Raw genomic sequence first — 16,904 nt, 5'->3', positions numbered from 1 at the left:
TTACAATGCTACATGACTGCTGGTTTGTTTTCCCCAAACACATGTCAGGAAAGTTTAGAGCTGGATCAAAACTCTGTGATATAGGCCCAACTTGGATGTAACTGTAGAAAATAGCAGTTTTTCCTACCTGAAATGTAACCTTTTCAGCGGAGTCCCCAAACTTCCCCTCTCATGCTACACACGAATAGAGAACCTGCTCAGTGATATTTAAGGATCTTGTATCCAGATATGCCTGCATTCCTTATTTACTTTAACATCACTAACCCTTCCTCTGCTCCAGTCCTTCCCTGACCTCCAGTACAACAACTGCCCTGCACTTGGGTTCTCACGCTCTCTTCTCACACCTCCATCGGTTTTATAGTTGGCTTCCTTAATTCCATTGGCTCTTCTACCCCAGACTCTTTTGCCTCTCTCCCCACCATCCACCTCAATAACCACATCGTATCTACTCCCTCTACAGGAATCCTCTGGAGGAAACTCACGTGCTTCCCCTCCCAGCTCACCCACTGCCCCTTTCTGTTCTGCCACCATCCTTGAAAAACAGCTCTCATTCTCCTCTGACAGCGCATATGTACAACCCCAATGCTCATTTGTATCCTTTTACCTCCTCCTCAAACCCTTAACCTCCTTCTTTAGATTTCTAGATACCAACACCAAAAGGCGTCAAGTTGTCTGACCTCCTGCACAACATGGGCAACAGAACTTCCCCCTCCGTTCAGGATTGCATTGACTTCTAAGAGAAGATTGTCAGGTCTGAGTTTCCTCCGTCCCCACTTAATATCTTTTTCTCCTTTACCTCAGTCAGACCCTGCGGGCTCTTGCTCACTGTCCATACTTCCAATCCCTCCTTATCCCAGTTCTGCCCCATGGCACATAAGCACATTCTGTTATCCCCAACCATCGAACAATCAATTTTCCTTCTTTCCTGCACATCCATGCAAAATGGATTGTATACATCCACTCCCTTGACCCCTTCTCCCCTAACGCCCTCCTGGATTCTCTCCTGTCTCACTTATGCTCTGTGCACTCCACTGAAACTGTTCTCACCAAGGACTACAAAGAGCCCATCCTGACCAAGTTTTACATGCCTGATGCTGTCCTAATCCTCCTCCACAGTCTACTGGTTTCAACAAGTGATGTCCTTCACCCTGCCAACCTCCATGCCTCTCCAGTTCCTTTCCCCAACTCCCATTTCCCTGTCTTCCACACTGCTCTTATACCTGAAACAACAACTCTAACACGATATGCTAGATTCACCCCACCACTCATTCAAGGCTCTTTCTACTACATTCACACAGCCCATGGACACACACATCACATGCTTTCTTCACCCCAAAGCTGCACTGGAGAGAGATCGGGAAAACCAAAGAGAGCTGCCAGGTTTGCACCTCCTCCATGTCTCTCAGTGCTTCTAGTCTTATTTGCACCTGTCTTTTATATCATAAACTCCTCGGGCAAGGGCTGTCTTTGTACAGTGTCAAGCCCATTGTCAACACTTAACAGGTGATAAATTATGCATAAATAATAATGATCATCAGTAACAATAAATGTATGTCCCCCATGCTTCACCAAGCACTGAAAACCAATTAACTGGATTATCCCTGTAGAAGAAATGTTAAACTGCTACAAAGCATATCAGAGCTGCAGAACGGAAAATGAAGGACGTATTGGAATAAAGTTAAACCTACAGATGAGAATGGAATCTTCCCTGTGAGAGTCTCACGTTACATGTGTTTGACAGCAGTACTGCACGTGACCTTGTCTAATGGAGAGAACTGGGGAGTGGGAGTCCGCCATTCCTAGGTTCTAATCATGGCTCTGCCACTCACGGGTTTTGTAGTGCCGGAGCACAAGGATTTGTCATGAATCCATATCCTACAGGCGCAATTATAAGACACAGCTGACACACATCTAACCTGGAGCGCTAGGACTACAGCCTGGCCCTTCAGTTTTAAAAAGTACAAGCCTCTAATAGCTGAGCCAAAGAAGACAGTAGAAGCAAACTCACAATTCTTACATTACCCTCTCTGTGGCACTATTGGGCAACATCACCACACATTACACACACTGAACACGATAACAGACCTGGCACTCACAAGCAAGTGAAATCTGTTTGCCTTCGCGGACAGGGATAATCTTGTCTTTAATTGTATCGAACTTTTGATGTTTTGGCTACAGTTTTGCTTGTTTTCTTTCCAAAAGAGAAAGGAAAAGAGACAAGACAAAGGTTACCTTCCCCCAAACTGTAGCGAATCCGTACATCCCAGGCGTACATAGTTTCCTTGTTGTCAAATCCCAGCATCACGACTTGAGATAGACAGATGATAGCAAGTGTGTGATTTAAGCCCTCATAGGAGAGTCCAGGATCCAGACCACAGATGTCTTCCAAGGTCACACTACTCCTCTCCTTATGTCCTTTGGCTCGCTCCGATTTATCCTTGTACACCAACATGACTAAACAATCTGAAAGAAGCAGAGCTGTGAGAGAACCTGACACGTAATGAAACACAATTCTCAGTATCTGACTTTAGAAGAAAACACTTTTGGCAACTGTGGTGGCCATAGGCTGATCAATTCAGTTTTCATTCCATGCAGAACACTGAAAAGAAAATTAAGTGAATATTTTCCAGGCTGGTTTTCAAGTGCCTTAAAACGAAGAAGAAGAATCTGTACAGGTGAATTTCTCTCTCTGGAATTATGCCCTTCAGCTTCAATTCCTGTCAAAATTATACTTAAATTAATATTTTTAAAGTTATCTTATAAGAATGAACAAGATCAACAGTAAAGAATCTCTTCTGGAAAATGCCAATGATGGATCAGATAGAGCAGGGGTGGGGAAACCTATGACCGACAGCATGTCCAGATCCAGCCACGAAGCTCAGGGCTCAGCCCCTCGCTACAGCAGGGAGCCTGCTCTGGTTCTTCAACCCTGCAACCCTCATGCAAGGGTGGATCTCTAGGCTCACGGGCTCTACCTAACCAGGAGACGAAGCAGTGTGCATGCTGTCACTCCCCTTCCCCTGGCTAGGGAGATGGCAGCACAGGGAAGCTTTTTCCCCGCTGTGCTCACTGACCAATTGGTGCCAGGGTGCACCAGGGTGTGGTGCCATGGAGCAGCAGAGGCGAGTGATGAGCCCCTGAGGAGCTACACCAGCTAAGTGCCCCCCACCATGCTTACACACGTCCACCCCTGCAACCCTGCCCAGAACCTCACCCCAGCTCCCTCCTGCACCCTCCCTCCCACCCAGACCCCACAACCCCATCCTGTTCCACAGCAACCCCCCCACAACACACTGAACCCCTCATTTTTGGTCCCACCCCAGGCCCACAGAAGATTTAATTTGGTCTGGGGGGAGCCCTGTCCCTTGGTCCTCTCTTTTCAACTCCATGTCCTTGAGGCTGGCACATCAGGAAAGTGAGGTGTCTCAGTCAGGGGTCATATCAGTCAGGAGGTTTTTTTTGTGCTTCTCACTTTTACGTGGCCCCACCAACTGATTCTTCTGTGGGTCAGGGGCCTCCACCCTAAAAAAGGTCCCCCCCCCCAAGAGAACAATCATCATTCAGTCCCCTGCCCTCTCATTTTTAGCCAGCATTCATTTTCATATTTCCTTTCTTAGAATTCACTAAATTCTGAAACTCAACTTATGTCTACACTACAATCTGAATCAATGCTCTGAGATCTATCCACCAGCAGTTGATTTAGTGGGTCTAGTGAAGACATGCCAAAACAACTGCAGATCACTCTGTAGTTGACATTTTACATTAGGCTTGTCTCACTGTAAGTTCTAGCATCACGAAGCTCTTCCTCACATCAGGTTGGCATTCTCTGTAGAGGTGCCACAGACTGTACACCCCCATAGTCACGCCTTGCACATTAGTGTAATAATCCTTGTACAAAGTTTGCCTTGTGAAGCAGCATCTGAAAAGTAACTTTGCTCTTCATTATGGCCCTAGTAAAATATGTCCAACAACACTGTATGCAACGTCATAAAAATTCACTGTATAGTGTTACTAAAACATATTCCAAGTCCAGAGAGCGGCCAAACCAGTTCCTCTGAGACAAAACGCAAGATGATACCTCAGCCAGCTATAAAGAAGGTCAACAGCCTTTTGTCACTACATGGCAGGAATGTGGATGAGGGTGATAAGTCTACATTTGTGCAAAGAAACAGCAAGGTGTTCCCCTCCATACTGAGTTTTTGTCTCCCACATTGATGCAGAAGATGCTTTTCAGAGGAGAAGGGGAATTTTTAAAAGAGGGAGAGAGAGAGGGAGAGAGACGCATCCCAAGAGCACTCTTCCTTCCATATATTGATTCACTGCACCAGACGGAACAAAGGAATTAACTATTAAACAGAAGAAGGATTCTGGCTTTAGAAGTTTGGACAGTCTGATTGTTGAGTGCACGTGACAGAAAAACTTTACTTAACTTTCTTAAGTTTGAAATTAGCCGTGTTTTATCTCCATGTTTCTTGTAACCATTTCTGATTTGTATGCTTCATTACTTGTAGCCACTTAAAATCTCTCTCTTGCTTGTTTTATCTAAACCAGTGTTTGAACTGATGAGAAACACCATTTGGAATAACAGGTTTTGAGCAAAACATTTAATAAAAAGTAAAATTGATGACCATTTGTCCCAACATTCTGTAGGGTAGATAGAAATCAAAACAAATCTCAGTCCTAAATTCTAATTCTCACGGGCAGACTCCCGAGTCTGCATGAAGTCCTATTAATTCCTATGAGACACTAGCTCCCTTAGTATCCAAGGTTCCTCTGTGCAATCAGATTGCAAGGGGGCCACTGTTAAGAGATATTACAGCTGCCATGCTTTCAACTGTCACAATTTCATCAAAAATCTTGTGGTATTTGGAGGCAGCTTATGAAGACAAGTGACTAACTCATCCTGGTTTTTTTTCTTCCTCTCCATAACTCAGATAACTGGTAAACAGTTGTCTCAGCCTGTGAACATATTCAAGATTTGAAGAAGGTTTTCCTTGTGCAGAGACAAAAGCAAGAGCTTTTAGAGATTTCTGTGACATACAAAAGAGTGTGTGTGTTTGTATGCTGCATCTGGGCCAGAGCCTCCCCATCTGGTTCCAAGATTCATGCGAGCCAGCCTCACAGTATCATACTGAAAATAGGTAGGTGATGGTGCAACACAGACTGCAGCTCAGACTCTGAAGTTGGCAGGGCCTCCAAAGCCTGAGCTGAAAACGTCACTGTGACTAAACTCCATAAAAGAGGAAATGAGAGACAAAAAAGATATTTAAAAAATGTAAGCCCTACTGGGGAAAATAGAAAGGAGCCTTAATTCCTTTAACTGTAGAAGTATAATTGAGCAGGCCTAAAAGAAATATGAAAAACAATTAGCAAAAGACACTAAAACTAACATCAAAAAATTTCTAAGTACATCAGAAGCAGGAAGCAAGCCAAGCACTCAGTGGGGCTACTGAACACTCAAGACAGACAGGGTTACTGCAAAGAAACTAAATTAATTCTTTGCATTGGTTTTCACCGTAGATGATGCGATGGAAATTCCCACACCTCCTTGACCCATTGCTTTCAGGTGACAAATATGAGGAACTGTCCCAAATTGAGGGGTAAGGTAGATACACTGGAGGGTAGGGATAGGGTCCAGAGTGACTGAGACAAATTGGAGGACTGGGCCAAGAGAAATCTGATGAGGTTTAACAAGGAAAAGTGCAGAGTCCTGCACGTAGGACATAAGAACCCCAAACACTGCTACAGGTCAGGGATTGATTTGCTAAGCAGTTCTGCAGAAAAGGACCTGGGCATTACAGGGGATGAGAAGCTGGCCCTGATTCAACAATGTGCCCTTGTAGCCAACAAGGTTAATGGCATGTTGGGCTCCATTAGTACAAGCACTGCCAGCAAAGCTAGGGATTACTCCCCTTTATTTCATACTGTTGAGGCCACATCTGGAATACTGTGTCCAATTCTGGGGGCCCCTTTATAATACAGATGTGGAAGTATTAGGGGGAGTCCAGCGGAGGACAACAAAAATAATTAGGGGACTGGAGCACATGGCTTATAAGGAGAGGTTGAGAGATTTAGGCCTTTTTAGTCTACAGAAATGAAGAATGAGAGGGGATTTGATAGCAATCTTCAACTACCTGAAGAGAGATTGCAAAAAAGGATAGAGAGAAGCTGTTCTCGGTGGCAGATGACAGAGTGACTAGCAATGGTTGCAAATTGCAGTGGAAGAGGTCTAGGTTGGATATTAGGGAAAACTATTCTGTCAAGAGGTTGGTGAGGCATTGGAATAGGATACCTAGAGAAGTGGTGGAATCTCCATCCCTAGGACGTATTTAAGTCCCATCTTGACAAACCCTGACAGGGATTGCTCCTGCTATGAGCAGAGGGTTGGACTTGATGACCTCCTGAGGTCTCTTTGAACCCTATGATTCAATGAATAGAGGACAATTGACAGGGGGGGGCCTAATAAAGTAAACAACAATAAATCATCAGAACCAGATGGTACTCAAACTAAACTACTACCGCGGTATGTAACCTATCACTTAAATCAGCCTCTGTACCAGATGATTAGAGGACAGCTAATGTAACAAGTTTTTTAAAAGCCTCCAGAGGCCATCCTGGCAATTACAAGCCAGTAACTTTAACTTCAGTACTGTACCAGGTAAATTGATTGAAACTATAATAAAGAACAACATGATCCAATACACAGATGAACACAGTATGGTGGGGAAGAACCAACACTGCTTTGTAAAGTAAATTATGTCTCATCAATCTATTAGAACTCTTTGAAGGGAATCATAAGTATGTGGATGAGGGTAGCATGGTTGATATAGTGTACTTGGACTCTGAGGAAGCCTTTGGCAAGATCCCTTCACTTAGTGATTTCTCGTGGGATAAGACGGAAGGTTCTCTCATGGATCCATATTTAATTGATAAGAAATAAGATAGGACTAAATTTTCAATTTTCACAGTACAGAAAAATAAATAGTAGGGTCTCCCAAGGACGTGTACTGGGACCAGTGCTACTCAACACAGTCATAAATGTTCTGGAAAAAAGGATCACTAGTGAGGTTGCAAGTTCCACAGACTATACGAAGTTACTCAGGACAGTTAAGTTCAACGCAGACTGTGAAGAGTTAAAAATGGATCACACAAAACTGGGTGCCTGGGCAACAAAATGAAGCTTAATGTTGAAAAATGCAAAGTATTGAGCACCAGAAAACATTAATCCAAACTATAGGTACAACATGATAGGGTCAAACTTAGCTGTTACCACTAAAGAAAGATCTTCAAGGTACCATATGCAGTTCTCTGAAACAGTGGCAGTCAAAAAAAGCCAACAATATTGGCAACCATATGGAAAGAGATTAATAAGACAGAAATGCCATGTACAGGCCTGGTCCTTCCATCTCAGCAAGGACATGTTAGAATAAGAAAAGTACAGAGAAGCCAAAAAATTATTAGGAGTATGAAATAGCTTTCATATGAAGAGAAATTAAAAAGAGTGGAACCATTCAGCTTGGAAACAGTACAACTGAGAAGAGATATGAAACAGATCTATAAAATCACAAATAGTATGGAGAAATGTTATTTACTCCTTCATATAACACCACACAAACTTGGGGTCACCTGATTAAATTAATAAGCAGAAAGTTCAAAACAAGCATAAGGATGTACTTCTTCAAATTACGCACAGTCAGCCTATGGAACTCCTTGCCAGGGGATGTTCTGAAGGCCAAAAGTATAAAGGGGTTCCAAAAACTTAAATTAACAGTTAACTGGTACCTCCAGTGGCTTTTAACCAAGATGGGCTCAGTAGGGCTGAAACTGCATGCACTGGGTGCCCCTAAACCTCTGTCTGCTAGAAGCTGGGACTGGACAACAGTGGCAAGTAGATCATTTTATACATTGTCCTGTTCAGCACCTGGCACTGGCCACTGTCAGAAGACAAAACGCTGGGCTCACAGGCAATGAGTGGGCGGTGCACGGGGGTCATGTGCATACTCCCCAGCATTGCATCTCCCCTGCACTCACCATCAGCGCTGTGCCACTCCCAGTGAGGGTGGGGGCAGTCTCACTCCTCCTACAGAGCAGTGCAAGCTACTTGGGGCTACACAATTCCAGGGGAGTGGGAATCTCACAGAAGCCGCACAGTGCTTCCATAGGAAGAGACAGACAGGGGTGAAGAAGGGGTGGGGAGAGGGCAGGGTAGAGGTGGAGCAGGGGAAGGGCATAGGTGGGATGGGGAGGGGCAGGGGCACATTGCCTGTAGCTCCCCGGGAAACCCTGCACCTCTCACCTCTCAGTGGGCTCAGTGAATCATTTATCTCACCCAATATGGCTGTTCTTACGTTCTTTAGAACATAATGAACCATGAATGAAATTCTGACTGAGTGGTCAACAACTTATAAAATACTATATAGTGAAGTCTACACTGCTGAATTGTTCAGCTCAGCTCAGGTTTCCTATCTGAATGCTCCACAGTAGATACCATTGCATAATCATTGTGTGTGACCCCTTTACTTTCCAATGTTTGTTTTTGTCACCTTTGGTTTTTAGCCTCTTCCTAAAGATGTTCTAATAAACAACATCTGTACAGCAGCATGGAACATCATCTCATCGCAGGAGTGTAGTACACAACATAAAGGGATCAAATATAAAAGCGAAGAAAGATCAGTGCTGCTTGCCACCTGCCTTGTCCTTGGGACAGAAAAGCACCTAAGCCCCATCCACCGGGTGCAGATTCCCTTCCCAGAATGCTGTGCAGTCTCTCAAGTGAAATAAATGTATAAACAGAGGCAGGGATCTTTAGCTTTGACTACCATAGCTGACACTTACTTTCAAGTAAAACAACAGGATCTGCATGTGCTCGGTTTTTATGAATGTTAGGTGTGGCACTCTGACTCCTGGCTAGTCGCCACTATAAGGCTCAGTTGGCAAAGTCAGGGCACCATTCCAAAGAGGTGAAAAACAGCTGAAAAAACTGCACTGAACATTAACAAACAGAAGACTTCACAGACATTTTGGATTGCATTCTTGCACCTGTTAGAACAAACAGCTGCAAATACAAAGTGTAAGAGCTTTACCATATAACTGTCTAAATAAGTGAAAACTAAAAACACATCAAAGCAAGAGCACTCTGGTTTATGGACATTCAACAGACATGGCGTATAATCATGTACAACGAGCACACATTCTAGTGATCCACCAGTTTCTGAAGAATCTAGTTTCCTAATTCAAGTACTGAAATTCAGGGACCTAAGTTCAGATTCAGAAATGTGAATATTAGTTTTATGAACAATGTACGTAAGGTGCTATTTAGGCAATTTAATCAGCATATACACTGCTAAAACAATGACACAGATACCTCACTTTTTGCATGCCTTCCACCTGCAGGTGATAGGCCCAGCTCCACCCAAGTTCGGGGCTAGGTCTCTTCTCAGGCTCACCTTCCGCCCTCGCACACTCCATCCCCGATGCATCTCCCAGCCCTCCTGTCACACCCAAGTGATTTAGAAGGCCCCAAGGGCAGCCGCTGACATCACCAGCAGTGCTGCACCACTAGAGCAGCTTCTGGCCACTCACTGTGGGCAGCTGAGAGCATCCCCCTGCAACCCCAGGGGACGGGGTATCTCCAGACTCTGCTCCTGCTGCAGAGTCCTGGGAGCAGCACACAGTGACACCATCCTCCACCTACGGGCCACAGAAGTATGCAGGCAGCCACGTAAAGTGAGTAGCCAGGATCCATTCTAGCTGCACTGCACTGCTGGTGGGGGCTGCTGTAAATGATTTGGAGGCAGCAAGAAGGGCTAGGGTACACAGGGGAGCAAGGGAGTGGGGGTGGGAAGCAGGCAGCAGTGCATGGAAACCCCTATCCCCCAGGAGTGGCTGCCAGAGGGGTTGCCCCAGGTAAGCAGAGCACCCTCACGCATCCCACTCCTTCCCAGCACATACACTAGTAGTGGCCTTCCTTCGGCCCAAGGGCCACAGGCAGACCTTAAGACATTTTGTTTACTGTTGCTCACGCATAAGGTTGCCATATTCCACTGGCTTCTGTTTGCATCACTTTTTTTTACAATCAGCATTACTACTACAACAACACACATGTAAAGCAATGGTACTTTAAGACTCAGAGTTAGCCGCGCCCTGCCCACCCCAGCCCAGCCGCCAGGTACTTGAAGTGAGGTGCGAGCTGACTGACTGTAGAAGTCATTTACTCTCGCTATATCCAAAGCAGGGCTACAGTTCATTCATTACACCCCACAAACTCTAAATATGCAAGAACGGCTAGCAAAATTACCCTATCCCAGGAGACTGCCTTGCTTATGACAGGCTTGTGGCCCACTAAGGCAATGGAGGGCCTCTCATACGAGCCACTCTCTAGCCTAGGTTGCCCATTGCTGGAATACACCCTCTCACCCACCCCTGTTCCACCCCCAAATCCCCTCCGAGAGCTTGCACCCCGACCCCTGTACCTCCACGCCCTGCCCCAGGCCACAGCCTGTGTCTAGCATCCAGACTCTGTCTTGGAGCCTGCACTTCCTCCTGCACTCCAGTCTGCTACTCCAGGCCAGAGTCTAACCCCAGCACCCAAACTCCCTCCCTGAGCCCTGGGCAGGGAGAGCGAATGGTGGGGTGGAGGAGCAGGTTTGGGGCATTCGGGGCACCACTAAAGTTTCTGCAAACCTGCTGCCCGGGCAACTGAGCGAGTCTCAACCTGCCCAACGCGCCTGCACAGCAGGCAGGAGCCAGAGGCCCAGCTCTGAACTGCTGAGATCCGCGGGGAGGAGAGGAGCGGGACTGACGGGGCGCAGCCGGGGCGACGGGGAAGCAGCGCCCCAGAGATGTGCGAACGGGAGAGAGCCCCGCGCTGCCGGAGCCGCAGCGACCCCCGGGGTCACCGCGAGCGAGCCAAGCACACGCGGGGTGGGGGAGGTCCCCGAGGCTCTCCGGCTCCGGGGCGCCGCCGGTCGCCTCTCGCTGCTCCTAGCGGCGGGGCCCGCCAAGGGGCTGGCGCGCGAAGAGGCGGGAGAAGGGGGAACCCGCCCAGCCCAGAGGGAGCCGGGACCGGACGGGGGCGCCGCAGCCGAGCGGGGCTGGGAGCGGCTGATCGCCCCCTGCCGCGGCAGAGCTCCCAGGTCTGACCCGAGGCCCTGCCCGCCCCGCGCCGGCCGCACTCACCTGCTACCGGGGAGGGTTTGCGCAGCACCAGCCACCGGCTCTTCCACTGCAGGGGAAGAGAGACATGGAGTTAGCCGCGCCGCGCCCAGCCCAGCCCAACCGCCGGGTCGGGGCGCCGGGCCCCCACGCGAGCGGAGCGGAGCAGAGCGGGTCGGGGGGCCGGGGAAGGGGCCGCGCGGGGACCTTTTTGCCGTCCCGCAGTCTGACGTGTCCCTCCACCACCACGGAATCCGTCATCTTCAGTCATGGTGCCGGGCCGCCGCTCCCGCCGCGCGCGCTCGCTCCGCCCGCCCGCCCGGGGCGCGGGGTCACTTTCAAAATAGCTCCGCGAGCGCCGCCGCTGCCGCCGGCGGGCGGAGGGGGCGGGCGCCAGCCGCAGCCGGGGCCCCGCGGGGCCGCGCCGGGGCGTGGGGCACGGGGAGGGACCCGGGGGAAGGGGTGGCTGTTCCGCGCCCGGCCCGGCCCGGGGCAAACGCTGCCCCCGGCACTTCAGCTGCAGCGCCCCAGGCTTCTCTCCTGGGCTGACGCGGGGCCCGGGAAACGGCTTTGGAGGCCGAGCTCCCACCGGCCCCGTTCACCCCCTGCACCAGCCCTCGTGCGTTCACACGGGCGTGCAACGCTGCACACGCGTCCGGCCTGGGCCGGAGCGGAACCAGCTCGCTGAGCAGTGCTGCACTACAGCGCCATCGCCGCTGGGGACGCAGGCGGGGAGGGTGGTCGGTCCGACGGCCGTCAGAACTGTTTGGTGCCTTGTCCTTTTCTTCCACCCCAGCCCCTTCGCTGAGCTCAGAGGCTCCCAACCTGGGTCCTGACCCCTGGGGGTCTGCCAGGGTATTGCAGGGGGTCCAGGGGAAAATAAACGGTTTCAGCATCCTAGAAAACAAGTTTCAAATACATTGCAAAGTTACAACCCCTTATTTTAAATGAAATAGCTTCCCGTGATGTGATTCATTGCTACCCCAGGATCTGCCACGTTCTTTCCTTTTCCATTTAATAAAGCGTACTGAGATTTGCTGGGGGGGTCCACCAACGATTTTGGGGTGGATGGTTTGGAGAGTAGGGGGTCCATGACGTTTGGGGGGCTGGGAGGCCACACTACCGAAAAGGTTGGGAAACACTGGGTTAGATAGAACTTGGGGACCTTCCTCTATTAGAGATTGAAATAGTTTGTTTCGTCTCTCCACCCCAACAGGACTTTTCCCAGAAAGTCTGAGCAGTGCCATCAAGGGACACAATTCCTGTCCCTGCTTATACGGGAGGGCTGTGTCTCTGCTACAAAAATAACTTTGAAGTTGAGCATCTACACACACCCTACTTCAAAGTTAAACTTCGAAGTAGGACACTACATTCCTGGGAGAGGAGTAAGGACTTCGAAGTTGGGCTCCCTACTTTGAAGTAAGGGAAAATGTGTGTAGACTCTCTGCTGGTTACTTTGATGTTAGTTCCTAGTGTAGACACACCTGAGGAGATTTGCCAAGCCACATAAGGGCAGTTGGGCATCAGCTCCCATTTAGAATGCACGGGAGTTAAGCAGGCTCAGAGGGGAAACAGTGTTAGTCTGTTGCTTCACAAAAAACAGGTAGTCATGTTGTAGCTTAAAGACTAACAACTTTATTTATGGCAATAACTCTGGTGAGTAAGACTCGCTTCTCTGAACAACTTCACAGGGCTTTAAATTCAGAGATCATGGGTCTGAACCAGGGAGCATTCACAGCTTGTCTCCAGCAATCCAGTGCATGTAGCCACTGTAATTCATGGAACACTACACAGGTGCAAGGACCCACAGCTCACAGAAGCCTCTGCAGGATCAAGCCACAGCTGAATTTTACCAAAGAGTTCTACTCACCCTGGGGAGAGCATATAGCATTCACAGTGCTACAGCTGAACCCCTTACAAGAAGAATTAACTGCTGCCAGAATAATGGAAAACTGCAACAATAAGTGCATAAACAAGCATCCCTCCATTAGAAACCCAAATCTCTCTCTCTCTTTCTAGCTTATTTAATGTAATGAAAAGACTATCACAAAATATTTTCTGGAAACACCCACTCACACGTGCCTCAAGGACAGTATGAAACAACATGTTGATGATTTGTGATTAATAAATATTCCTTTTTTTTCCTTTTCAAAGGGGCTGCCGCAAGACAATGAAGTGAAACAACTTCACTTAATTTTAACCTCTACCTGACAGGATGAATAAAATGGGTTATGTAATTGATTGCCTTAGATTAGCTTCATTAAACAATGGACTAATTAGAGTCTGTTATTCTAAAGTATTTATTTATATTAGTATAAATATATAAACAGTTTATATATATTATAAATATAACATTTTATATATATATATTACTGGTAACTAATTCCATCTTCTGAATATGTTTGAGCTTTGGTAGCCACATCACAGTAGGCTTTTCTGACAGTAACAGAATATTCTGGGTTTAGCTGACGTCATTTGATGCTGACTTTTTTTTATCTTTGAATCGGTCACTTTGGATGAGATGTCTCTGGATACAAAATAAAGGAGATTTAATTAAATTGTGCATGAAGCTGTGCTTTGTATTTTATTAGGAAGTTGTTTCTGTCAACTGGCTTTTCACTCTAGCTCACTGTCTAGTTAAAATCTTCTTTAATTTGAGCATATGATGGGATTTCTCTCTCCAATCAGATAATCCCTCATCTGTAAATATATGGGAATGGTGAAATAATAATATGAGGCATAATTAAAATTTCCATTTGAACGAAGTTCTCAATGAGCCTCAGGTCCTCAGAGATGCTTAGGCATCTAATTCCTTGATTAAGGCTATAAACCAACAAAAATCTAAAAGGGCACAGAATGCCATGATGTGCCTTTGGGATGTGCTGCAAACACTCTCAATAGAGTGAGAGTCTGGGAGGAGGCAGAGCCAGCTCAATCTTTGATCCCTGGCTTTTGTTTCGCTGGCTAATATGAAAACATTTTAGTTTATTGACCTTCTCGCCACAGTGCAGGGATTATCTGTTCACCTTGTGGGCAGAGCCACGGTTTGATTAAATTGTCAGCACTCCAGTAAAGTGGCAAGTTTTGCTACCTGAGAAGAGATGCTCCTCAGGCCTTTGTTTGAGAGAGGTAAGTTGAGTAGGATACATTTCATTGCCTTTCAAACTGACTTCTTATCCATGCTGTTACTGTTCATGTGCACTGATATAAATCGACCACGATGCCTCAGTGAGCATTTTGAAAAGGAAATTATGCAGTTAATAACATTTAAAAAAAGCAAAACCTGTCAACAGCACCAAAGTCCAAAACTCACACCCAGGAACCACCACCAGCTGTTCCTTCGCCCTCCCCAAAACTGAGAGAAGGCTGAACGGCTGTACACATGTCACCAGACAGTCAAATAAAAGTTTGTAACTTTTAGATGAATATTCATTTTAAAGTGAAATGGAGTCATTAGAACAGCTGCAGTACAGATCAGGAAGTGTTATAATCTGCCACCTTGGGTCCCAGTACTTGATTTCAACAAACTCTGTTCCAGAGGCACTATCTTTGGAGATAAATAGTAGTTTGCCTTCATGCTAATTCAGTCTTTGTGATCCACCATACCTATTTGTATCTCATTACATAGGCATACACATTCTTTTCACATAGGCTACTAGAAACAATCAGAGATTGGATCTGTCCAAACCCCTAGACCTAAACAATTCTCAACTTCAGGCATGTTTGCAATTCAAACCCATATCAGGATCTGAATTTCCAAACCGCATGAATGGGTCAGCCCAAACTCGGATCTGAGCATGCATGCTTTGCAGAACTCAGACCCAGATATAAATTTGGTGGTTTGGACTCATCTGTAATAAAACATTTTGATGGCTAAAAATGTGTGTGGATTTGAAACACTTGTATAAAAGTAAAACAAAACAGCAGAAAGGTAGCACTTTAAAGAACAACAAAATGATTTATTTGGTGAAGAGCTTTCGTGGGACAGACCCACTTCATCAGATCAATCTCATTTCCAATATAGACTGACATTTGTAAGTACAGAGGATCAAAAAAAAATTGCAATAAAAACTGACAAATCAAGTACATAAGACTGAAGGAGGTGGGTAAGGGAGGGGGGACGTTAAATGTACTGCAGAGATAATTACGAGTATCAAAGGAAGGGAAGCAGTCCTTATAATACGCAAGGTAATTGGTGTCTCTGTTCATACCACATATTAATGTGTCAAATTTTAGTATTAATTCCAATTCAGAAATTTCTTGCTGTGGTCTGTCTTAAAATTCTGTTTGTTCTAGGACACAAATTCTCAGGTCTCTAACAGAATGGCCCACTCTATTGAAGTGTTCACTGACCGGCTGATGTTTATTGAGATTTCTGGTGTCTGCTCTGTGTCCATTTATGCTAGCGCAAAGGTTTTGCCCAATCTGTCCAAGGTACATAGTGGCAGGGCATTGCTGGCACATAATGGCATACATAATGTTGCTTGAAGTGCACTAGAATATGAAAGTAAATGAGCCTATGGGTGAAATTCTCCCTTACATAGAAGTCAAGCACGCCATTATGCACTGCTGAAACGTAAGCATGGGCTTTGTATTGGCCTTTTGCGCAGGGGTGAATTTCATCCTTTATCTTTTACCAGTCCCCTCAGACATCAAGTTCCATTTGGTTTAACTTATATTTTTAAAATAATAATTCAGTGCCAACAAAGCAGACATTTAGGGCTTGTCTACACTACCTCCCTACTTCGAAAGGAGCACGGTAAGTAGGGAGTTGGGAGTTTATTAATGAAGTGCTGCAGCGCATATGCAGCACTTCATTAAGCAAATCCCCTTCCCTCCCCCCTGACCCCCGCAGCAACTCTGAAGTGTTAAACTTCGAAGTGCCAGCTCACATGTAGCCACAGCTCACCTGACGGTACTTCAAAGTGCCCAGGGGCCCAGGCACTTCGAAGTACCAGTGGATCAGCCACGGCTACAAGCAAGCTGGCACGTCAAAGTTTAACACTTCGGAATTTGCTTTATGAAGTGCTGCATATGTAGTGCAGCACTTCATTAATAAACTCCCAACACCCTACTTACCATCCTCCCTTTGAAGTAGGGAGGTAGTATAGATACAGCCTTAATGTTATTATATTTTATTCAGTTATTTAGATCACTGACCTTGTTTGTTACTTTTTGAATTTCTTTATACTTCTACAAACTTATTTCTTGCTTTTTATACAAAGTCTATCTTTGTCATTTTAACATTATTTGCTGTACCTAAAAAATTGTTGTGGTTTATGATGCTGCCAGAAACACCAAATGGAATCAATTATTTTTCCAATCACAGTTTTAAAGTTTCAGATACTTAAAAACAATTTTGAAAATACTTAACAATGTAGTAAAAGCCGTTTAAAATTCTTCTATTCAGTTCTTTGGATAAGTTCAGCTGAAATAATATACCAGGACTACATGTGCACGTGACATGTCTGGACGCTCCATTTCTAAAAAGAAATAATCTACAATGATGATGACAGATCAGAACATTTTATGGCTTTCTGATGTCAAAATGATGCAGTTTGCCTTTCTGCTAGAGTGACAGAGTATGCAATCATTGCTGCCATCTGTATTATTGCTGGTTCCATTGGACAGAAATCTATACAATGTGACATATCACTAAATCGCCAAGAAAAATTCCTTGTGACTCTCTACTATCTAGCTATGCTTTTCTATAACATATGGAAAAACCATATTTTAAGTTCCAAAACGAT

General features: G+C 46.0%; 1 protein-coding gene across 5 annotated transcripts in view; it reads right to left on the bottom strand.

The window, feature by feature from the left end:
• Positions 1-11,474, bottom strand: part of DOK7 (docking protein 7) — a 108,472-nt gene extending 96,998 nt beyond the window's left edge. For 4 of the 5 annotated variants that reach the window (XM_074992406.1, XM_074992407.1, XM_074992408.1 and 1 more), the window contains exons 1-3: positions 11,362-11,474; positions 11,179-11,224; positions 2,233-2,463 (exon numbers count right to left, since the gene is read on the bottom strand). In XM_074992406.1, the coding sequence (XP_074848507.1) occupies positions 2,233-2,463; positions 11,179-11,224; positions 11,362-11,415 (331 nt within the window). In that variant the 5' untranslated portion in view covers positions 11,416-11,474. The remainder of the gene's footprint in view (positions 1-2,232; positions 2,464-11,178; positions 11,225-11,361) is intronic. The other variant, XM_074992409.1, reaches the window with a different exon arrangement.
• Between the last annotated feature and the right edge of the window lie 5,430 nt (positions 11,475-16,904).

Source organism: Carettochelys insculpta, chromosome 4 (genome assembly GCF_033958435.1).
Source record: "Carettochelys insculpta isolate YL-2023 chromosome 4, ASM3395843v1, whole genome shotgun sequence".
Classification (NCBI taxonomy): domain Eukaryota; kingdom Metazoa; phylum Chordata; order Testudines; family Carettochelyidae; genus Carettochelys; species Carettochelys insculpta.
Note: the sequence above shows the minus strand (reverse complement) of the source record. Positions and strands in the feature narration are given on the sequence as shown.